The sequence below is a fragment of the Cetorhinus maximus genome, chromosome 3 (genome assembly GCF_964194155.1).
Source record: "Cetorhinus maximus chromosome 3, sCetMax3.hap1.1, whole genome shotgun sequence".
NCBI lineage: Eukaryota > Metazoa > Chordata > Chondrichthyes > Lamniformes > Cetorhinidae > Cetorhinus > Cetorhinus maximus.
This window is the reverse complement of record NC_135881.1, coordinates 116,934,825-116,958,669: the sequence shown is the minus strand read 5'-3', so window position 1 is coordinate 116,958,669 and position 23,845 is coordinate 116,934,825. Positions and strand designations below refer to the sequence as shown.

Below are 23,845 nucleotides of genomic sequence, written 5' to 3'. Positions count from 1 at the left end.
GTTAGTAGCCCCCCCGCCACCCCCCAGAGAAAAGAACTACAGCTTGTAATGTCTGATTGCACAGGATCATTTTAACCTAACCTACCCAGCAGGAATCTGATGGAATTGAATTGGCTCCCAGTTTCGTGCACCTGCCTGATCTTTACTCTCTGATTTCAATCAAAAACAAAATTGGGCAAGGTATAAAACTGCCCATCAATCTGATTCCCTCAGTTTCCTGCTGATGAGTTAAGTTAAAATTAACCCCTTTTTCCATTTCTTAAATTTTTTCTGTATTTTTTCTTGTGCTTCAATGTCCCTTTTTGTAGTATAGAGACCAGAACTTGAGACACCTGATCTCATCAAGGTTCTTCATAAATTCAGTATTACCTCGCTGCTTTTGTGTTTTGTTTCTCTAGAAACGAGACCCAATACTGTACTTTGTCGTTTGCTTTCTTTATGGATTTATCAACTTGTATTGCTACTTCTAACAACGTATCCTGGATCTCAGCTGCTCCATGCCATTTAATGGCCTCCTTTTTCCTTCCATCTACAAGGTCCACCTCACACTTCACTAAATTTAATTCACCCATTATACAAGCCGGTTTAATTCTTACTATTTTTTGGTACAATCTTCCACATTATTGATTATAATCCCTAATTTAGTATCAATAGCTTTTATGGGCAACTTTCGACAGTCCCCAATTCTGGAATCCAAATCCTTTGTGTGAGTATATACTCAACAACAATAGCCCTAGCATGAATCAATAATGGACACCACGCCACCATCGCCCCCCTCTCTGCTAGCCTGGGAAATTTCTTTCATCTTCTACTACTTTCTTTGTTTCGCACTCTTTCAATCCATTCTGCTGCCTGGCACCTTAAACTTTGTCAAGAGTCTCAGCCATGTTAAAGGCCTTCTGACATTTCATGTGGAGCACATATGTTGTCTTGCCCTTGCCCAAACTTTATTGGCACTTCAAAGAAATTAATAAGATTGATTAAACAGACTTTTTATTGGGTTGGTTAGAATTTGCTGAAAAAGTAACTGTACCATTAATGTATGTGCAATTATTAATGTACAAATCAGCCCACAGCTTGGGGTGAGGAGATGACCCATGAATTGCCAAATGCCACAAACTGCTGGACAGTTTGCATTGTTCTGCTGTATGCTTTGTGAAAATACCATTTTGATCTTAACCTCCCTGTGATTTTCATGGAGTAACTGCATTTTCACATTAAACTCACTGCAAAGTTGGTCCAATAATGAATTTTATTCACAATGTAATGATTGTTAATGACTGCTAACTAGCATCTCTGGCCAAAATAGTATGAAGTTTCATTTCTGTGTTTTACTTGTTTTTAGAGATTTGAAAAATGTTACCTTTAAAAAATTTTTCTTTGTTACTTTTTTCCCCTCTCTCTCAATCCAAATTTTCTTTCTTTTTATTTCTCTTCTGTCCCGGACTTGACATTGAATTCACCCATTCTAATTCACCGTCCTCCTCATTCATTCCTCAATTTATTTCTCAATCGTTAAATTTCATTAGCTAAGAAGATGCATTTTTGGCTCCACCACTGTTTGTCTATCTGCTGCTAAAAGCCTCATCCACCTTTTTAACTCGACTATTCAAATGCTGTCCTGACTGGCCTGCCATCTTCCATCTTAAATTTAGATCTTCCAACATTCTCCATCCCATGTTCTGATGCCTAACAAATCTGAAATGCCTCTATTTTAAAATTTTCACTGTCTAATTCTGTGCATGGTCTTGCACCTCCCTTTTATTTTGTAACCACCTTTAGCTCTACAACCTTCTGAAAGCTTTGCAATCCTCCAACTGTAGTCTCTTGTCCATTCCATGAACCAGCCCTCTGCCCCCCACAGTCCCCCACACATGCACCACCCTTCAGCCCTAACAAGAAGCACACTAAAAGCATCAGTCTAATTATTTTTCATGTTAGAGGTGCTGGTTTCAGAATACTTGGACATTGGGATCATGGGGCCTCCCATGGTGACAGAATTAAATATCACCACATGGCACGCAACACATATTCATGTTGACCTGATGTCAACAACCACTGACTTATAACCCTCTCATCTTGTCAGTTCTAATTCATATTCTTCATCTTCCACAAGTTCTGCAATTGTCCCTCAGGAATTAGTGCCTGAGGAGGAAGATTTCTCAGAGGTCATGCAATTTGAGGATGCACTATTGCACAACTTATGCACCCTCTACCAGCTCAGATATGCACACTTCAATGGGGCTGCCAAGGTGGATAGTTGGTTTTTCGCAAGATGAAGCTTCACATCACTTGTAAGCAGGTGCAGGTAGTAGAGACAATTACAGCCATGGAGAGATACGTTGGAGCATACAGAGCCCTCCAGTCTTCGCTCAGCTGGAGGTAGATGCTGAGCCTCTGACATCATGGACGAAGAGGACTATCCTGGAATAGCAGCAGAAAATTTTTGACATTCTGTCAGCCTTTCTAGAGGCACTGCGCAAGATTAGAGAGAGTTGGAGGAGTTGATCTCCAGAATCAGTGTCATGGTGTTTCAGGCATTTGTGCTGATGGTTGTCCATGAAAAGAGTGGCCACCTGCATGGAACATCAGACATGGCTGGCAACTGAGTGCATGTTGGCCCTGATTAATGGCTTGCACACTCAGTCTGCCACCGTAAACAGGATGGAGGAAAGTCTCGTTTTGTTTCGTCAACACTTCACTGAAATGCAGCAGAGTTGCTGAACAGGAGAGAGAGAGTGGGTCAGAAGAGGGAAGATGGAGAAAGGAGATATGAAAGTGGGGACTCTGCACAAAGCACTTACACTCCTCCATCCTGTTTCTTGTCCCAGTGGCCAAGTTTGTTCTTGGAAAGGTGCAGATGAGGCAGTCTTTGGTGGGCCTCTCTCAAGCTCCAAAACCCAAAGGACGTCAACCAAGAATGTCAGAGTAAGAAAACAAGTAATCTGCTTCTAGCTCTGCTGAAACAACAGGGGTTGCATCATGTTGGTGTACTAGGCAAAGAAAGAGAGAGGATTTGATGTTGCACAAGGACATTTCACTTGGGTGTTTAACATTGTGTGCCATTGTTATTTTTCTGTTCAATGTTTATAAACCATTAATTTTATTTCAAAGCTCCATTGTTCTGTCCTCTCATTGTGTGCCGCCTTCCTGCCTTGTAAAAAATGATATTTTGAGTAAAAGACAAGCACTGGATGTCTGTGAGAAAGATCGATTGTTGATTTTGGGACTGCTTGGTTCTGGGGGGGTCTGCCAGCACAGAATGTGTATTCAGAATTGGTGTGCCAGATAGCTGCACTGCCTCATTTAACTGAAGCGTGCCTGAGTCAGTCTGCCCCAGACATCCCTGGTAGCTAAGTGAGCAGCTACAGGTACCCTCACCACATTGGGTTCCTCTCCTTGATCTTTCCCCCAAAGACGCACAGTGGTCATCACCTTCCCCCTCCTAGAGTTCCAGTCCTTGTTGTTCCTAAATGTTTTGCAAGGTGCAGCACACTATTATCATCATAGAAACTCTTGCTGGTGTATTGGAAGAGTTCCCCCAGAAATGTTCAGGCACCTGAAATGCATCTTCAGCATTTTGGTGGCTTGCTTGTGCTCATGTGGCTTTGGTTGTACCTTTCCTGGGCATCAGTGGTTGGGCTCCTTGTTTGAGTCATCAGCCACATCCTTAGAGGGGAGCCATCCACTCACCCTACTTGGAGGTGTAAATTTCTTTGGAAGACTTGACCTGGTGCAGGATGATGGCATCATGGCAATTTCCTGGGTATCTTACACAGACATGCATGATCTTTTTGGTGGTTACATTTCAGCTGAGCATTAATGGAGTGGAATTCCTTTTGGTTGATGAATACTGCTCCATTATGTGAGAACCCCTTGATTGCTACAGCTTGTGAATCCAACTAGTGCAGGACATCAGAGGGGTGTTCTCATTCTGATTGGCTTCATCAGTGCCAAAGTGTGTGTTTTGTGAGGGCCAGTACTTTTGTAATCTGTCACCCGGAAGAAGCCCTTGTGGGCACCAGGTTGAGATTCTACAAATACCTCCCGCAGATCCCTCGAAGGAGCTGGAGGTGAAGAAAACAAGTGCTGTGGTGACCTTTACTGCCACAGACAATGCATTTCCACCCGATCCACTTGGCAGTTGGTCTTCGAATAGACTGGTGCTCAGTCATATCCAGAAAATTAATCCTCTCTCTACATACCCTGTGTTGGGATTGTTGCTCTCTGCAAGCTGGAGTTCTGCTTGTGTCCTGTGGAACTGCAAGTGGTTGAGGAGAAGGTGCTGCTGCTCCTGAGGTAGAACCACAGAAGCAGCTTCCATGCTACTGTGAAGGCTGACAGCAGGGAAGTGCAAAGAATTTCAAGGTAGCAGAAAACTCTTCCAAAACAGTGAAAACACACTCTCAGAACAAGTTCTGTGGACAAAAGCCTTTCACATAGCAGGAAAAAAAAGCTGTTATTCCTCAAGATCTAAAGGCTTTCTTGCCTGTTAATTTTTCCACCCCGTCAGTTCCTGCTGTCCTCTTGCCTTCTCCAACCTGGAGAGTTCCAGTAAGCCCAGGAAGCCAATAAGCTCAAGAGTTAGTGTCTAAGCTTAAAATTTAATTGCCTTTTATCCTATCTAAGTGTCCGAAATAGCTGTCCCATGGATTTCCCTCATGCTAATGAATGCACTCAAGTTAAATGTGGATATTAGAGAGTTCCTGCCAGCTTCCTGGATGCACCAGTAGATTCTGGTGTTTTAATTCCACTCACACAGAAACCTGCCCATCCTGATGGATTAAAATTCAGTCCCAAATCTTTCACTGTGTAAAGGTGGTTTTTATGTTTAATCCTGATAGGTGCAATGAATTAATATAGCTAGCATATGAGTATTTTTTATTTCAAGAAATTCTATCATGATTTATCAGTTTTCAAGTGGCAGGTTACGGAAAGCATTTCACTTAAAATAGTGTTATTGGGGTGGAACTTGGTCTTGGATGATGTTGGACTAATTCTAGGTTTTGTGCAGTCACTGACATAGCAGCTGCATGTTTAATATATATGAAACACTTTAAACTTGTCAGCTATAATGAATGAATAAGCTTATTAAATGAGAGATGAGTTGATAACATCAAAGGCCATTAAGTTTAAAAAATAAGATACCACATGCAGTAGAGCTCAAAAGTGCACTTACCACGCATTTTAGAATACATGGAACGTTGACCCTGGCATGGTTATATATGTTGAATTAATTATTTTCTAGTTAAACTGAGTTTTTATTTACTCAATACTTTAATCAAAGATCAACACAATAGATATGTGTCTATTTCCTATTTAACATGTATATATTGCAGATCAATAAGGAATTAAATGAATATGTATAATTACCCTTTTCACATTTATTGCTTATCTTGTTACAACAGTGTCAGGTCTAAGTTAAAGTATTTCCTTATATTTTTGGGAGATGTTTCTTGTAAAGTTTTTGAAGGTGTAGTAATGATGACTAACTGCAGTTTACACAACTTGTATTTATTTCCCTGACAAACTTAGATCATTGTTTAAATTTGTTTACATTTGGAAGCAAATTTTTAAACCCCTCCTCCATATTTCCCCACCCCTTTCCCCAAGATGAAAAAAACACTCAAGTGTCTTCAGTTTGGCTTTGCAACATTCTGCAATTACTTGTGCATAAATTTTGCATCTGCATGACATGCATGGAGCCTTTTAAGAGTGTAATGTATGTGACCAATCCTGAGTCTAAGGAATTATAGAACTTTCACCATTAGACCTGTGGTCACCAAGCATGAGAACTCAAAATTATGCTTGGGAAACGGAGCAAATGTTAAAGTATCACATGAAATGCATGAAACTTGGCAAGACTAAAAGCTGAACAGCTGCCACTGAAAGGGAGCAGTTGACAAAAGCTGTACCCTCTGCCCTGTACTAATCTGGCTGCATTCTTACAATTTAACACCTGGAAACAAGAATAACTGGATTAATGCACATTTTAACAGCTGTGGTTTGAATATACTATTTAAAGTTCATTCGCAGAGTTAATGTTATAGGCAAAATGTAGTTGCTTGAGTATTTATAATCTATTACGCTAAGTAAAACATAAAAATATTAACATTAATCTAATTGTTCAGGAAGTACTGAATGTTAGAATGCGCTGCATTTGACCTGCACCATTATGCTATAAGAAATAAAATGCAGCATTTCCTTTATTCAGTTTGAAAACCTTTCAAGTTTGCTCAAACTTCCTGGGAAAAAAACCTTTAATAACATGGATAAAGACTTCCTAGGAAAGCGGAAAAAAGACCTCAATACATATTTGCAGGTAAAAGCAAACTTGTAGTCACTGTTCAAAAATCCCGTAGTCCATGGTTGCTGCTTTTAAATACATTTTGTAATGCCTTTACTCCACTGAAATCCATGTCAACATAACGATTGTGACAATCAATGATAATGCCCAACTTGTGTCTGAGAAAGAAATTTTCACACATTAGAAACAAGCTACATCAAAAATGAACAACCAAGTCATTATAGATGATAACTCATTGGCAAGAAACTTGAAATTAATATAAAGGTTTTTTTTAGATACAAATTTTGGTACTGGGGAGTATTAAACCATAAACGATTAACCTAAATCGTCTACCAGTTTTCGCATCGATCACATACTGATCATTGTTTAACCTTTTTAAGTGGTAATAACAGGAGGAAACTTCTATAACTTTTGATCCGAAGTGCACCTTTTCAAGAGAGTTGGTTTGTTGTTGAGTAGTAATTCGAAGTAAACCTGGTAATAAATAATTAAAACATAGTTACTCAAACTATTTTCTGTTTTAACTTAGTTGTTAATCAATCCTGAAATAATAAAAGCTTGTCCAGCTTTGATTCCATATGTGAATGACTTTCTGGAGAATAAAGCCTATAGCAAGGGGAAAGGAGATTTTGCTCGTAAGGTAAGCCTGCCATCTATTGGTCAGATTATATAATTTTGCTAATCAAATGCTCATTTCATATTGTCTGTTTTGAGAAACTGTTCTGGTTGTTTTTCTACAAGCCTTGAAAAAATTTGATTATATTTAACTTGTACAAATAACATGAGTATAATTAAGCATTTTATCTTTTCTACAATTTAAATAAATTGAAAGATAAATTCATGCATGTCTTCATTTCAACTAAATTGAGTTTTTGTTTGCCTCAACTATCAATTTGTGATTGCAGGAAGCAAAGCTTCCCATTAGAAGTGTATATTTGAAAAATGACCCCTGTTTAGCATTTGAAAACCAGTTAAACCTCAATCGTGTTTGGCCTCAAATCCATGGTGCTTTTCCAGACTCCCACCCAGGTGAAATCCATTGGAAAACACCATTGAACTAATAGCAGGTTTCTGGAATTTTGAGCCAGCCTTTTAAGGGCAGAATCTCTATCCACCCATTACATGGAAAATGATGCCAAGAGGCAGAGTCATGAATGGATACTCTCTATGTTGAGGGTTCGCATTCTCCCTGCAAAGTCAAGACCAGCTGTTGAACTGCAGGCTGGCTTTAGGGTTAGTGAGATGAGGCATACAGATGCCCAGGTAAACATTAGTGGGCCCCATCATGTCATCCAGGACAGGAAGTGGCCTGCATTCCAAAGGAAGAATCTAACTTTAAAAAAAGGAAAATCAAAATCAACGTTCCTTATATGAAGCCAAGAAAAAAACCTATGGAACTTAGACAGGTGGGCCAAAGCAACCTCTACCACTCCCCAGAGGATAATTAGGTATCAGATTTTCCAACTACATGGAACAGGTTACCATCCCATGTAAATTAGATGCTTTCCTGCTGAGCCAGAAACTACCCAGATAAGCACTAAGAGCACCAATAGGCATAATTCTGGTGTAAAAACAGAGATTGTATTAAGCAAGTGTCTTTGTACCTCACCTGGAGTACTGGTGCATCACTGAGTTTTGGCATACCACGTGGATTTTATGGGATTTGTGCCAATGTTAAATGATCCTATAATATTTTAGGGTGCATTTATACTACGTGTCGTATTAATATTATAGTTAGCACGTAATATGGAATAAGGGCCCGATCTGACTCTTATTAAATGCAGTGATACCCTCTGAAGGAGGGAGTCTCACTTACTCTTCTTAGGCTTCAACTGGTTTCTGGTGCTAACTTCAGGCTTATCCTGCTTGGGTTTAAGGTTGAAGCAGAGCAGAAACCCTTAAATGCACTCTCAATATTTGAAAATCAAACAGCCAGTACTTCCATTTTAATAATGTTTGAAGAAAACAGTGTTCCATCAGCTCTCTTAGATAAAATTTCAGAGTTGGAGATGATCATGTATGTGCAAGGGAATGAGCAGTGCAAATGAACAGTATAATTGACTGCCTGCTTAAATACTCCAAAACTAAATACCAACTGTGCATCTATCATTGTAGAGAAATTGTCTCCCTACACCTACAAGTGCCAACCTCAAATGATCTTCACCTGTGTGACATTTCTGTACACGAACACGTATTGTCTACAGCACTTAAAGCACAACAGAGCCAACAGTTCAGCACTTCTCTGAGTTTTTGATTTCTACTTTAAATTGTTCAGGAGTTATCTTTATTAGAGAGTATAATACCTTTTACCAGCCTGTGCTGCATGTAAACTGGGTTCCAGAAGGAAAAGGTATGTTTTCCATCTCAATTTAATTTCAGACAATTAAATGGGGTCTGAAGACCAACGCGAACACTGGAAAGTCTCTGTTCAGTCCTAATGGCCCGTTGGCTCTAACAGTACATACATCTTACACAAAAAAAAATTTAACTGCTCCAATCCAATAGTTTGCTTGTGTACTGTGTTGATTCCCAAATTTATTCTGCTTTAAGTCAATACTTACAAATCTATCCTCCTCTGCATCTGCCAATCCACTACTAATTTTTACCATGTAATATTAATCTGGCCAAAAACAGATTCCAGAGTTCTGGGTTTCATCCAGTTAACAGGAGGATTGTTGCAGTTTGACCTGATCATGTCACTAAAATGATGGGTCATACTAATGATCAGCATTTTCCCAAACTTTTTTGAAAGAAAGTTATAAGCTCAGAGAATTTTGTGATTGAGAGATTCGCCAGAATGAATTACCTTCATAATGGAGATTTGTTAAAATTTTCTGAACGAAAAATGCTTTCCTGATCATCCAGAAATACAGTTCAATTTGTAGAAAACTTTTTTACGGAGTCATGGCTAATGTATTTTTTTGGTGAATGCTCGGTCTGCATCTTGTTTGTGTTTTGCAGATGGATACGCTTGTAAATCCCCTTCGTAACTCAATGAGAAATGTTTCAAATGTTGTGAAGTCAATTCCAGACAGTCTGGCAGAAGGAATGACAAAAGTATCAGACAATATGGATAAGTTGGGACATGAAATTAGGCATACATTTTCAAAGGTATTCCAAAAACATCAGTTTGATTTATATATAACCCTTTAATGTAGTGAAATGTCCAAGTGCATTTCATACATAGCATTATCAAACAAAATTTTACACCGAGCTACATAAGGGGATACTAGGGCAGATGAGGGTGGCTTTTAAGAAGTACCATAAAGAAAGAAAGAGAGGTGGAGAGGTTTAAAAGAACAAAGGAAATAGGAGTAGTAGAAGACCATATGGCCCCTTGAGCCTGTTCCATCATTCAGTGTGATCATGGCTGATCTCCTGCCTCAACTTCACTTGCCTGTCCACTCCCTATATCCCTTCATTCCCAGAGAGATCAATAATCTATCTGTCCCAACCTTGAGTAATATACTCATCAGTGAAGCATCCACAACTTCTGGGGTAGGGAATTCCAAACATTCACAACCCTCTGAGTAAAGAAATTTCTCCCCATCTCAGTTCCTTGTCCTGAGTCTGTTCCCCGTGTCCTGGATTCCCCATCTGGGAGAAACAACCTCTCAATGTCTACCTTTCAAACCCCTTGAGAATCTTGTATGTTTCAATCATTCTTCTCATTCAACTCCAGCAAGTATAAGCCCAATTTAACTCAGCCTCTCATCATAGCAGAACCCGCTTATCCGAAGAACCGATCTAGAGAACCTTCGCTTTATCACTTCCCAAGGCAAGTGTATCCTTCTGTAGATGTGGAGACCAAAAGTGTGCACACTATTCTCAGTGTGGTCTCACCAATATCCTATACTTTTGTAGCAAGATTTTCTTATTCTTGTACTCTAGTGCCCTTCCAATAAAGGCCAACATGCAATTTGCCTTCCTAATTGCTTACTGTACCTGCCTGTTAACTTTTTGTATTCCTTGTATGAATACACTGTTACGGGCAGGGGAGATATGTGGGATATTTTCCCTTTCTTCCCACTTCTCGACTGACTGCAATAAGATGCATTTCTGAGGAGGAGTGATTTTAAACCCCCCACCCCCTGCCCCCCACTCCCTCCCCAGTGCTGTGAGTTTTAAGAAACGGGCTTGCCTGTAATTGCCTATAAGTTTAAAATCAAAAAAAGATAAACATTAATTTATCACAACATCCGAAAAGTAAACAACAAACACTCACTCCTCAAACCACGTAGACACCAACATACAAGTAAAGATGCTTTCTAGAGATATTGGATGCACTTGGGTTACTAGAAGTGTGAAACAGAAACAGGTCACTTCTTTACAGTCTGTAAGATGGTGGCTGATAACATTGCAGGCCTGAAGGATTCTCTCCTGGTTTCCTGAAGACAAGTGGAGTTTGGGAGTTTCGCTTTTTAGTCTAAATTGTGGTCGAGCCACTAATGAAGAAATGTAATCTTACAGATAAAGCAAATGAGCCCTTTTTCACTGCTTGAAATGACTTCATGGCAAGGTTCTTCCTTTTGCTGGACCGGGATCACTTCCCTCAGGATATTCTTTTCTTCCATTAACTGACTTATGGCCATTCAAAACATGTCAATTACAAAGCGTCAGCTATAAGGCATTTTTCATCACAAACTGCCTCCATGTCATGTGACCCTAGTGTCAGGGTTTTCCATTGTCCACACATCAACATTCCGGCCAAGAACAGCCTCCAAATCCCTCCGTGCACCTCCAGCCTCCCAACAAGTTCCACAGGTGTATGATGAGACTGTAACACATCTCTGCAAAAAAAAAGAAAAGAAATTCCCAGACATTTCATTTTTCTATGATGTAAGTAAAACAACTTTTTTTTTAAATGGGTAAAACACAATGCAATCATTCATTCCCATGAACTCCCCAAGGTCATGATCATTAAACTTTCCACAGCGCACTTGTAATATTTTGTTCATTTTAGACAAATGGAGGAATTTTTACGATAGAGCCCACAAATTATACACTAAATACTATCCTATACTTTAACATTCAGAATTAATATGAGGTAAACATGAGTTAAAAGGCAAACTGTGGTTACTACCAAATGGCAGATTCCAAAACCCACAAATTCAGCCACCCACCCAGATGTCAGTGATCAAGGTGAGTCACAAAAATCCCTCAAACACTGTTTTCCTCAAAAGGGACTTCAGCTTCCCTCCTTTTGGAATCTCGCACGGATTTGATTCTTCCCAAAAGTCAACTGTTCACGACCCTTCTCAGACATGCTACCAGGTTCAGCCTTCTTAGTCTTTTTGGCTGTACTGAACCAACAGCTTCCCTTCACTGCTTCCCTGCTGAACTGGTCAAACACTGCCAATGAACTGTTGTTCACTGACCACTGTCTTCCCTGAGCTCCGAGCTTCCACTCCTGCACTGAGCTATTACTGAACACTATGGGGCTCCATTGAGTTCCAGCGTCTTAGCAGCACCGAGCAATTACTGCTCCTGGGCCCCTCTGAGCCCCAATCTCACTATCTGTACCGAGCAATTTAGCTGTCTAGCAAAAGGAAGAAGACTGCCTAGAAGTCACCTCAAGCAGTGAAAAGGGGCTAATGCATTTTACCTGTAGGATTACATTTCTCCATTATAGAGGCTAAACCACACTTTAAACTGAAAAGCCAGAAACTTTCAACCTCCATTTGTCTTCAAGGAACCAGGAGAAATTCTTCAGGCCTGTAATATTATCAACCACCATCTTAAGGACTGTAAAGAAGTGACCTGTTTCTGTTTTACCCTTCTAGTATCTAAGTGCATGTTATACCTTTAGAAATCATGCTTTCTTGTGTGTGTTTTGGGAGTGGGTATTTGTTGCATTTACATTTTGGGTATTATGATAAATAAAGATTTATCCTTTATTGATTTTAAACTTACAAGAAAACAAGCTAGTTGGTGTCTTAAAAGTCACAGCACTGTGGGGGTGGTTAAAACACTCCACGGGAAGAAGAGGAAGTTATTCCACATCTCTCCTCTGTCCATGTCCGATTGGGGGCTCATCCAGGATCTCTTCCCATGGGATCGCCTTTTCTTCGATTAACTAACTTGGCTGTTCAAAAAATGTCGGTTGTAAAGAGTTTTTCATCGCACATTGTCTCCCTGCCATGTGATCATGGTGTCGGTACTTTCCATTGTTCACACATCAACATTCCAGCCATGAACAGCCTCCTAATCTCTCCCTATACCTACATCCTCCCTATAAGTTCCATGGGCATATGACGTAACTAACAACATCCAAGTCTCTCAAAACATCAATGTTTAAATGTTTCACTCCTTTTTTAAAAAAAAATCTATTTTTCTTTTCTTACTACCAAAGTAAATAATCTCACACATCCACATTATACTGCATCTAGCACCCTGTTGCCCACTCACTTAAACTGTCTTTATCTTTTTGTAGCCTCTTTGTAGGAGGTCTTGTGGCACAGTGGATAACATCCCTGCATCTGGTTCGAGTCCTATCCTAGGACTTGCCAAGGAAGATGCATTCATAGCACAGCCAAGCAGGTTGATTATCAACCTGCAGATCCTTCCAATACATAATGATAGGCAGTAAGTGCAGGAAAGATTTCTGGTCAGCTATGTGATAAGAAAAATGTTGAAGCCTCTAGCATCACTATCTTTGACTCCAGACTACAATGTGCATGTAAAAATGCATGTTGCTACAGCAACTTGGACTCCCTGAGTGAACGGTATCATAGCCTCTCTGTGTCATTCTCATAGCTTATATTTCCACGTAGCTTTGTATCGCCAGCAAACTTGGATACATTACTTTGTCTCTTTACCTAAGTCATTAATATAGATTGTAAATAGCTGAGGTCCCAGCACTGATCGTTGCAGTACTTTACTAGTTACAGCCTGCCAACTTGAAAATACCCCGTTTAACCCTACTCTCCGCTTCCTATCTGTTAACCGGTCCTCCATCCCATGCTAATATATTATTCCCAACACCACCATATCTTGCATATTATTAACTTTTCACGTGGCACCTTATTGAATGCCTTTTAGAAATACGAGTATGCTTTATCTACTGGCTCCCCTTTATCTACCCTCCTATTTACATAACTCAAAAAAACTCTTAATAAATTTGTCAAACATTATTTCCCTTTTGTAAAACCTTATTGACTCTGATCATATTTTGACTTCCTAAGTGCATGGTTAAAACTTACTTAATACAGTCATAGATTCCAGCATTTTCCAGTAATTTTTGATGTCAGCCTAACCAGTCTGTAGTTTGGAGACCTGGTAGGATAAGTGGAGGAGATTTGTGTAGGCCTTTAGATCTATGCTTTCCACCTGCTATTTAAAAATTACCACCAAACATCAAGCCATTGTTTCCAGGACACTCACTGACCTCATCTCTGGAGATGATCTCTCCATGGTTTCCTACTTCATTGTCCCCCATTCACGAACAGTTTGCTTCTTACCACCTCCTCAGGATCCACAAACAGGTCTGCTCTGGTAGACCTATTATTTCAGCCTGCCATTTAAAAATTTCCACAGATGCTGCCAGACCTGAGTATTTCCAGCATTTTCTGTTTTTTATTGCAGACTTTGCTTTTGGCCTGGAGTTCCCTGTTTCTGTTTCGTTTTCTTGAATAGTTACATGTGCTAACTTCCAATCAGCTAGTACCATTCTACAATCTAAGGAACTTTGGAAAATCACAATAGATGCACCCATTATCTCTGCAGCTACCTCTTTTAGAACCCTAGTAGGTAGGCCGTCAGGTTCTGGGGATTTGTTGGATTTCAGTCCCTTAAGTTTCTCTGGTACTTTTTCTGATATCAATTTTTTTATTACCTTTGTCACTCATATTGCCCCCCTTGGTTAGCCTCCTTTTCTGGTATTTAATTTGTTTTCTACAGTGAAGACACATATTTGTTAAACTTCTTTGCCATTTCCTCATTCTGCATGATACTTTTTCCTGTCTCTAAGGAACCAATGTTTACTTTAGCCTTTCTCCTTTTTATACTTGTAAAAGCTCTTGGAATCCATTTTTATTTTCCTACCTAATGTACTCGCTCTTTTTTCCCCATTTTATCAATGTTTTGATCACCCTTGCTCGTTTCTAAAACTCTCCCAATCCCCAGGATGATTACTATCCTTTGCAACATTATAAGTCTCTTTCAATCTAATACTCGCCTTAAATTTCCTAGTAAGTTACAGATGGATCTTTCTCACTGAATTTTTTTTTAAATGGAACATACTTTTGTTGAAAATTGTTTGGGAGGAAATTCCAGAGGTTACCCCCTGTTAGTTGAAGGCACAGTTGACAATGGTGGAGCAATTTAAAATTGGGGAAGTGAGAGAGGTCAGAATTCAGAGTGCAGATATTTCGGATGGCAGATGGTTCTAAGGATAGAGGAGGTTTCCTTCATCAAACCAGACTTGATGGTGGAAAATTTTGTGAATTCAGATGTAAATTTTTTTTCCAATTTCATACTTGTTGAATATTTTTTTCTTGAATTTTATTTGCAGTACTAACATTAATTAACATACCTATCTAATTTTTGGTGCAGGTTCCTCCATTAAAGCCAGAAGAGGATAGTGAACATATTCGTATTTCTGCCCAGCTGGATGATAATGTGCGTTACCATTTTTTAATGTTTAACAGTTTTGGAAATCAGGAGATGCTGGGTTTTTATTAACGCTGGCTGTTACTGTTTTTATTTTTATTTTCAAAAGTGTTGCTTGGTTTGCAGTGATTGATTTCTTTTTAGCTTAGGGTAAGGCCTTGGGTGTCCAAGTACTGTTGTTAATGTAGCACTGGTACTGAATGACCCAAGTGCATTTGGGATCCATTTTCTGATAAAAATTGCTTAATACTTTAAATCCACAATCTAGGGGCTGTACTTTTATTTTCATTATTAAAATTGAAGAATATTGTATTGAAGAATGTTTAAGTTCTCTTCTAATGACTTGCTGCAATCAGTAGTATCCTATGAAAAATATTATTAAGCATTAGAGGAATAATACTTTGAGAGCATAGGAAGTAACCTGTTTTAGCTGAATATGAATATTTAGAATTTGACACTATTACTCATAAAATTAGAGAACGATCAAATTTCCACTTCAGCTTAGTGTATAGAGACTGGGGACAGGATTTTCTCTCTCGAGGCTACCGAGTGCCAAGGCTGGCATGTTAAAGGGTGTCTACCTTGGCTCTCTGGGACTTCATTCCAGTTATTTTGTTGAATATTAGGCCCTCTATCCTTTACCTCTCACCCCCCTAGCCACTTCCCATGCCCCATCCATGCCAGCTTCATGCCAACCCATGACCCACACCCACCACCCTTTGCCTTTAAGCCTTCTATGCCAACCTACCTAGTATCCGCCATAGGCAGACCTCGAGCCATGCTGAGATTAAATAAAATAAAGTTCTAAATATCTATTAGATTTCACTATATAAAAGAAAGTCCCATTCATGAAAGCCCATTCAATACATTTAAATCCCCTGAAGTACTTAATCCCTTATAAAAACAAACCTTTTTATTCATAACCCAAAAGGCAGCTAATCATTTAATAACCTTTTTGAGCTGCCAATCAAGCTGTGAATTTATAACTACTCGCCCCCCCCCCCTCCCCCATTGTGATAATGATAGGTTGTGGAAAGCAGTTAAGCAGTAATATTCCTGTAATGAGAGCACTTAGGGTTCTGTTAACAAACAGCTATTGAAACCAGCGAAAATGGGATCTGCTGGAAATGGGACCAGGACTTCTTGGTCCTGTCCACCATTTTTAAAGCTCCGTGGAATCTCCAAGATTCTGCAAAAATCTGGCCTAGAGTTATTTTTTTAATGCCTATTAAGATTATATATGTAATTTTCAGTATTTGATTATTTCCTGAAACAGGTTGATGACAATATTCCTCTCAGAGTTATGCTGCTTCTCATGGATGAAGTATTTGACTTGAAAGAGAAAAATCACTGGTTAAGAAGAAACATCAAAAACTTGCTTCAGCAACTTATTCGAGCTACTTATGGAGACACAATCAACAGGTTTTTAATACTAAACTGTCCAAATTATTACAAAGCCTTTCACCGTACAACATGCTATAATCTCAAACTCAAAATTTAGTGAGTTGCATGGTACACACTGTAACACAAGTACACCAGCTGCATTTGCAGCAAGTTTGATCCATTCGGAGATGGGCTGTTAGGGTATCTTCCAGCAGTAGGATATGCCTGTCAGGCAGGCAGAGATGACATTGTCTGTGGCACCCAGCAGAAAACCTGCTTGAGATTTTGAAAACTTCAAAATGGTGTTGATGTTGATGTACAACTTATGGTTTTTGTGCATCTTCTATCTTAACTAAAAGTAACTGTGTCGGGTTTGTTATGATCTCAGTAGAGACCAGTAGTGCATTTAGTTTTTTTTTTAATCCAAAAACCCCGGTATCTACTAAAAGTATGAAGCCACAAGGCTCGTGATCCAAATTAAAATAATTTTACTACACACAGATCCGAGAAGTTCCGCTTACTTCAGCTAGGTTGTCCCTTCAAATTTCCTCCAACTGACCCATGACTGTATGCTCCCTGTTCAACACAGACGTCAATAGCGTCCTTGGGTCAGAGCTCACCTGGTTCTAATGTTCTTTTACTCTGGAATCTTGCATCTAAAACTCCCCCTCTTTCTCTCTTCTCAGTTTGGCTGTCCCAGAGGTTCAACTCACTGTTGGTAGAGCCCTTCAGTTATCAAGGTTTCTACACCCTTTTCACCAGCACACAGATTTTCAACTGAACTCTGCTTAAAAGAGATGTTCGCTATACTTAACTTGTTCTAGAACTAAAAACTAAAGCCCTGCTTGAGACCAGAGCCACGTCCACAATCTACTCCCTTATAATTAACATTTTGTTGATCCTTATTCTGTTGTTTATCTCCCTGGTCACATGATGGAAGCAAGGTGCTTTACCAGAAATAATAATCTAGAGAAAACTAGTTCCTGAAGGTACCATCACCCCAATGTAAAATGTAGGTTTTCCCCTAAAAGCACTTGGGCCATCACAGGATGACCATCATTTTGAGAAGAGGAGTTCAATAGATATGCTGAAATGTATTTTTGAGAATAACCCATCAAGTTTTGTCCTCAATGTTGATACTTTTTCACTTCTAGGAAAATTGTGGACCATGTTGATTGGATGACTTCACCAGAGCAAGTTGCAGAAACAGTTAAACGATTCAGGTAATTTTTTAAAAAAAAGTTATACATGCTTCATAAATTTGTTTTGTTAACATTTTTAAAATGATTTGTAATTTTTGTCTGCAGAGATTCATTTTGGCCTAATGGTATCTTAGCAGAGACTGCCCCACGCAGGGAAAAGGCCATCAGAATGCGGTCAAGAGTGGCAGCTAAGACCAAGATGCTAGTAATTATGCCAGGTAGAAGACATTTGTTCCGAATTCTGAATACCTCTTCTATTTGTGTTATTGCTTGATTTAATGTAGAATGGAATAGTTAATCAGCTTTTATCACAACAGAACCCTTTGATTCTTTCGAGAGTAAGTGTATAATAGTTACATGTCTAAAATATGCTTTATCCTCACACGGGCATTGCAATTCTTTTTTATTTGTTTTGATATCAGCTATGCTTATATTCTCTCTAAACGATGTTGCCAAATTTGGAACGTGAGGGCATATAAATCAATAACTGGGTTGAGTGTCCATAAATTTATTTCAAATAGAGCAACAGAAGAAATACTTTTCCATTATTCTGAGCTGAATTCAAGTCCTATGATTAAAGGTACTAAACCAATCCACAACACCATCCAGTCATCAACCTCCATTTCTTAATATGAACCACCATCAGGGTTGGTGATCGTGGAGAATGGAAAATATATCCAGCATCTGATTACTGCAACGTGTAACATAAAACAGCTTCTGGATATTTAGTTTTAAAAAAAAAGGGGCATGTTACCCAGCATTAACATTTCTTTCTTGATATGCACAGAAATATTTTTTCCCAAATTTCAGATTTATTTTAGTATGCAGCGGGTTGATGGAGTGGCAGTGAATCTACATAAACACTAACCTAGGTATTAAAATTTTATCCTCTTGTACAACTCCCTTTAGACTACCAGTAACAATGCTCTCTTTTCCAGATGAACTAAAACATATCATTGGTGCTGAAACCACACGTAAAGGCATTTTACGAGTCTTTGAAATGTTCCAGCATAACCAGTTAAACCGAAGATTGGTCTACGTGTTTCTTGAAGGCTTCCTAGAAACCCTTTTTCCGCAGCACAAGTTTCGTGAGCTCTTCATCAAATTGCATTCACGATCACAGCGGATGCAAAAATACAAGCAGAAGTCTCAGTCAGCTCAAATTGGTTCCTCTCAAAAGAGGTGACGCTTCCAGCCATGAAAACTGTGCCCTTGAGGACAGGGGCTTGCGCACCTGCCCTAGATCAGTCTATGTTACGGCAGTTTCTCTGGGGTTATGAAACCTACACAGCTCCAGTTATGATGCCACCTTTGTTGTGCCAGCCTCCAGAGCCATGATTCAGTGGCTTACTTCGGAAGACATTGTCTGCTGTTTTTGATTTCTAATGCACTTTTCCTTCATAATATCCCTGTGTATCATAACTGGTTTATATTTATTATAATGTCTCCATAGTTCATCGAGGAAATGTGCATTAATTTGTAATAGAAGAGCTGTGGATGCATGGTCAAATTGCTGCATCTTGTAGCTGTCTCCTTGTATTTAGTTAGCGTCAAAACCAACTGTACACCCACTGAATCATCTCTTAGGTAATGGGAGTAGCAGTATTGCTTAAGAATAGAGCAAAGCACAATTATAATGATTTTGCATTTGATTGAACTGGTGTGTATCCAATTTGGAGAAGGAAAAGATGAATTCGGCACAAATCAGTGTGTACCTTTGAGAGAATGTGATGGCTGATGGGCATTGGTTTTAAAAAGGGCAACATTAAAAGAGTACAAATTTGAAAGACCCTAAAGGGCCTAGATGAACATACCTGTGGCAGGAATAGTATTTTGGGGATTTAGCTTGTGTGGATGTGATCTGGTGTCACAAAAACTTGATCACTGGTCTCAGAAAACCACAAGATTGGGCTGTATTCCACCCACTGCCTGCATTCCTCAAAACAGCTGAATAGAGCAAAGTTTTTTTTAGTTGCATCCATGTCTGTGCTTGGTCCATTAGTCAAGGAGTTACTGAGCCGTGTATTTTCATACAACTGTAAAGCCTCCAGATATGATTGTATATTTTAATGTACAGAGATTTTAATGTACTTTAAAGTTGGGCGTGTCCAAGATAACAAGTGAGTGCTCTGATTAGGATTGATCAGATTAATGTTGCCACTCTAGCAAATGTAATTGAGATTAGCCTTAAATGTCCTGTTTAAAAATAGTTTTCTCGTTTTAATCTGACCAGACCTTTTCTAAATGATGGTTTTCACTCATGTACTGGTAAATATTACCACAGAAATAAGTGCCCATTTCTGCAGTTTATCAGATAAGCTATGATCTGTAAAATGCACATTACCAAATCTTATTTCTGACAGACACCTTCATGGAAACTAATTTTAACGGGCCCCATGCACATACTTTATACTGAGATTTTAATTTTGTGCAATATTTTCTTTAGCATATGTGCATTTAAATAAATTGTATAATGAAACATTTTAATGTTTTGAAATGTATGTTTAACAGTCGTCTTAACCCAACAACTTACATTCTGTTGTTGATGCATTAGCTTATTTAAGGACTTGTTTTAAAAGTCTAGTTAGTCACTCCTTGTAAGACTCACATGTCACGGATGAAATTTCCTCATCCGAGCACAGCTTGTAAACTACAGGGGGAACCTAAGAGCACATGGTAAATAGCTATTAATGAATTTGTGCATTTCATTGTACAGTGTCAACAGTGTGCCTAATTGTACTGTCAATTTTTCTTATTTCTGAAAGAACAAATGTCAATCAGAATGTCTTGGTGGTTTTTAATAGACTGAAGAGGAACTCTAAATTTTTGAGTTTGCATTATGCTATTAAAATGTTCAATAGAACAGATGACAAAAAGTATCACACTAAATAAAGTATTAACGGAAATATGATGTTTACTTGTGTTTTCGTACATGCCCAGCTCCCTTCCATCCATTTCAACTGTGTTCATGGTTTCAGAATTATTTATGTACAGTTGGGCATTATGCTTTTGTACCCTTTTCTGGACAAAAGGACTGATTCATTAGCCCAGAGAAGGTATTGAACATTGGAAAGAAGAGTCATGCAAGCACCTTTTTGGCACTGTGAAGTTCATATTAATTTTTTCATATTTAGATTTGAGCGGATTCCTGCAGTGGGGGCATGTTTGTTTCAGAGAATGAGGAAGACACTAAGGTAATCTTTTGAGTCGGCTGGCGAATGTGACTTTATACATGTGATTTGCAATAAATGGTAATTTCATTAATTTTGACGTGATCAAAAGTTTTTGTCTCATCAGTAATGTTTTGTTTTGGCTCTTAGTGGTGATATACCATTTTGTTTGGAGTTTCTATATAGCAATTGAACTTTTCTCCCCGCCCGCCTCCGCCACCCTACCAATTCTGTAATTACTTATGAGCAGGTTGCAAAGAAGTTGCCCCTAATGTTTCGTACTTATGAGAATTTGAGACAGACGTACTATCTGCTATATCTATTTGGATGTGTGTTATCTGTAAATTACTACAAAAATAATTGTATATCTTAAATCTGCTTTCTGTTGTCCCTGTTACAGAATTCAGCAATTAAATTACTAAGAACCAGTTTTCAGGATCTCTTTGCATTGTTAAATCTCTCAAACACTTGCTGTTCAGCTTTCTTTAAGCCAGTTCTTCAATCCTGTGCTGTTCTAATGTTTCCCTATCAATGGATAAGAATAAGCTGAGGAAAAGCTATGTAACTCCATTGGCAAAAATTATTGCTTTCTCTTTCAGTTGCCATTGATATGAAACCTGGAAATAATGCACATTAAATATGACTGAAGAAAAACTGAATTATTTAGCAAGCAGACATAAATCATATCTTCAATAGTGTTTTCAAGTATTTGGATTTGGGGATTTTTTTTGTATAATAATGTACATGTTTTTTTATTTTCCAAATAAATTTTGAATTTAGTATTTTTCTTCCAGTTTGGCCAAGTTTGCTAATGTTGGCTGTCTTTAACATTTAAAGTTTATACTTTCATTAAAAGAGGGGACTCAAGTGTTTTACTGTGATTATTTTGAGTGTAATTGCTGTAATACCATTAACGGAATGGTTACTGCAGCATACGCAATGGACGTGGTTCACAGGATATCTTAATCAATGTAATTTATGCAAATTTGCATATTTTTGGGGTGAGGGAGAGGCATAGGTGAAATAAAAACAGGATATGTTAGAAAAGCGTATCATTCTGGCAGTGTCTGTGGAGAGTAAAACTGTTTCACGTCAATGACCTTTCATCAACTGGGTGGAACCTGTTAAGCATTGTGTAGTAAGAGTGCAAGCATCATTGACATCTTAACATGCATAATGTTACTGTAATTGAAAGGAATTTAGTGAAACAGAACTTGATTAATAAAGTGTGGTTCCTATGACCACTATAAAGTTGGTGGTTTAAAATGTTTACTGTAATAGTGCATTATTTAGCAATGTTGGAATATTATGATGTAATATGAACATTCTTATTCAATGCTGATACCAAGTCAAAAATTGGAAAGATATTTCATTCAGACTGCCCTTGGTCAGATTAGGTTAAAATTCATCAAAAGAAAGGTCTCTTAGATTTTCCTGCATTACATTCCATTCCTAAACTGGGCAGCAAATACAGAACACCTCATTAAAGAATTATTACAAATACGAGTGCATGGAGTTACCAGGAAAGGAAAGATTTGCATGTCGATGCCCTTTTGAAAATGCTAGGACCATTGGAAGCTCTATCACTAAAGAAAAAAAGAGCATGGATCAGCTGCGCAAAATAAGTTAATCTTTCCTGATGGTAACACCAAAGCAGTTCAAACATGAAGATTTGTATTTGATGAGTAATTGTTGATCTGATTGTGTATATGCATAACTGATCTCTTTAAAGCATCATAGTAAAGGGCATTTGAAGCACCAACATAAAGTGCCAGTAACTTCGAAATGCTATTGAACTTAATTATCTAATTTGCAGAACAAATGTTTTTTCCTGAATAAAGTTGAATATGCTCCAGTTTGGTTGATTTTGTTTTCAGCTATGAATTGGATCTTATCCTTGGCAACTTTAATAGTTTCTATAACATACTGATTTGGAGCTGGTTATATTTAAATCAGTAAGGAGAATCAGTAAATCAATATAGGAAAATTGGGGGCAGGAGGTGGGAAATACCAATATTACAGGAGCCAAAACAAGGTCAAAAGCATTTTTTAAGATAAAATAATACTGCAAGTCATACGAAGGCGAGTTGGTCAAAAAGGAGTATTTGAAGATGTAAGAGGACAAGCATGTATATGTTTTCCAGATGGAAATGTGAAATTGCCTGCTTTTTTCCCTTTATAATTAATTGTTTCCCTTATTCTTTTCTAATCCATTTTTTTTTCAAGAATCTAATTCCCCTTTTAAAAGACTTTATGGTCAATGTTTAACAAGCTTTGTGGTAACAAATGCCACGTTTGATCTGTTCCCTCATTTTTAAAAACCTTTTAAAACATTTTGTGATGATAAATTTGTGCCCTCTAGTTACCATTTTACTGGCAAACAGAAAACCTTCCTAATCTTGAAGATCCCACATCAGACAACCCTTTATCAGTTCCATTGAAACAGACCCCAACATCTCAAGTATTTTCATAACCAACTCTTCAGCCCTCGTAATGTCCTAGTAAATCTACGCTGCAATGTTTTATATCTTTGCTTTAATGGGGTGCCCAAACTCCATCATAGAAATACAGCTGTGGTCTAACTGGAGTGCTGTAAATTTGACATTACTTTGTTGTTTTTGTATTTTGTGGCTCTTGATCAAGGACTAGTTTGTATTTTTTTTGATGGCTTTATTTATGCTACCAATTTTAATGACTTGTATCTACACACGTGGCCCCCTGTTTTTCTCTATTTAAAATATCACTTTGAAGGCATAATTTTCTTATTCTTAAAACATGAATCTCTTAATCTGTTATTTTGTTTAAATTGAACAACATCTACCTCCTTTCTACCCATACTGCTGGTCTATGTATTTTTCCTTCTGTTAGCTTCTCTAAATCCTTGTGCCCTTGCACAATGTGCCATAACCTTGCCAATTTGATGTCTTAAGTCCAATCATTTATGTATACAGTAAATAAGTCCTAACACAGTCCGATGGAACATTATTGAATTTTTCCCAGTCTGACAAACTTCCTTTTATTTATATTTATATTATTTTCCCCATTGTCTTTTAAACACCGATCTTTGTCGTCTCATTTCCCTTGATTCCATGTTTCATTATCGAGGACATAAGTCTATCTCACATGGTACCTTTATCAAATGCTTTTAAGCATCAATATAAACAACGTCCATT

General features: G+C 38.3%; 1 protein-coding gene across 6 annotated transcripts in view; it reads left to right on the top strand.

Annotated features, from left to right (window-relative positions):
- Nucleotides 1–20,410, top strand: part of snx13 (sorting nexin 13) — a 188,926-nt gene extending 168,516 nt beyond the window's left edge. For 5 of the 6 annotated variants that reach the window (XM_078538849.1, XM_078538848.1, XM_078538854.1 and 2 more), the window contains 8 exons: nucleotides 6,215–6,322; nucleotides 6,837–6,947; nucleotides 9,269–9,418; nucleotides 14,861–14,926; nucleotides 16,194–16,339; nucleotides 17,455–17,523; nucleotides 17,608–17,720; nucleotides 18,441–20,410. In XM_078538849.1, coding sequence (XP_078394975.1) covers nucleotides 6,215–6,322; nucleotides 6,837–6,947; nucleotides 9,269–9,418; nucleotides 14,861–14,926; nucleotides 16,194–16,339; nucleotides 17,455–17,523; nucleotides 17,608–17,720; nucleotides 18,441–18,688 — 1,011 coding nt within the window. In that variant the 3' untranslated portion in view covers nucleotides 18,689–20,410. The remainder of the gene's footprint in view (nucleotides 1–6,214; nucleotides 6,323–6,836; nucleotides 6,948–9,268; nucleotides 9,419–14,860; nucleotides 14,927–16,193; nucleotides 16,340–17,454; nucleotides 17,524–17,607; nucleotides 17,721–18,440) is intronic. The other variant, XM_078538851.1, reaches the window with a different exon arrangement.
- Nucleotides 20,411–23,845: the final 3,435 nt, after the last annotated feature.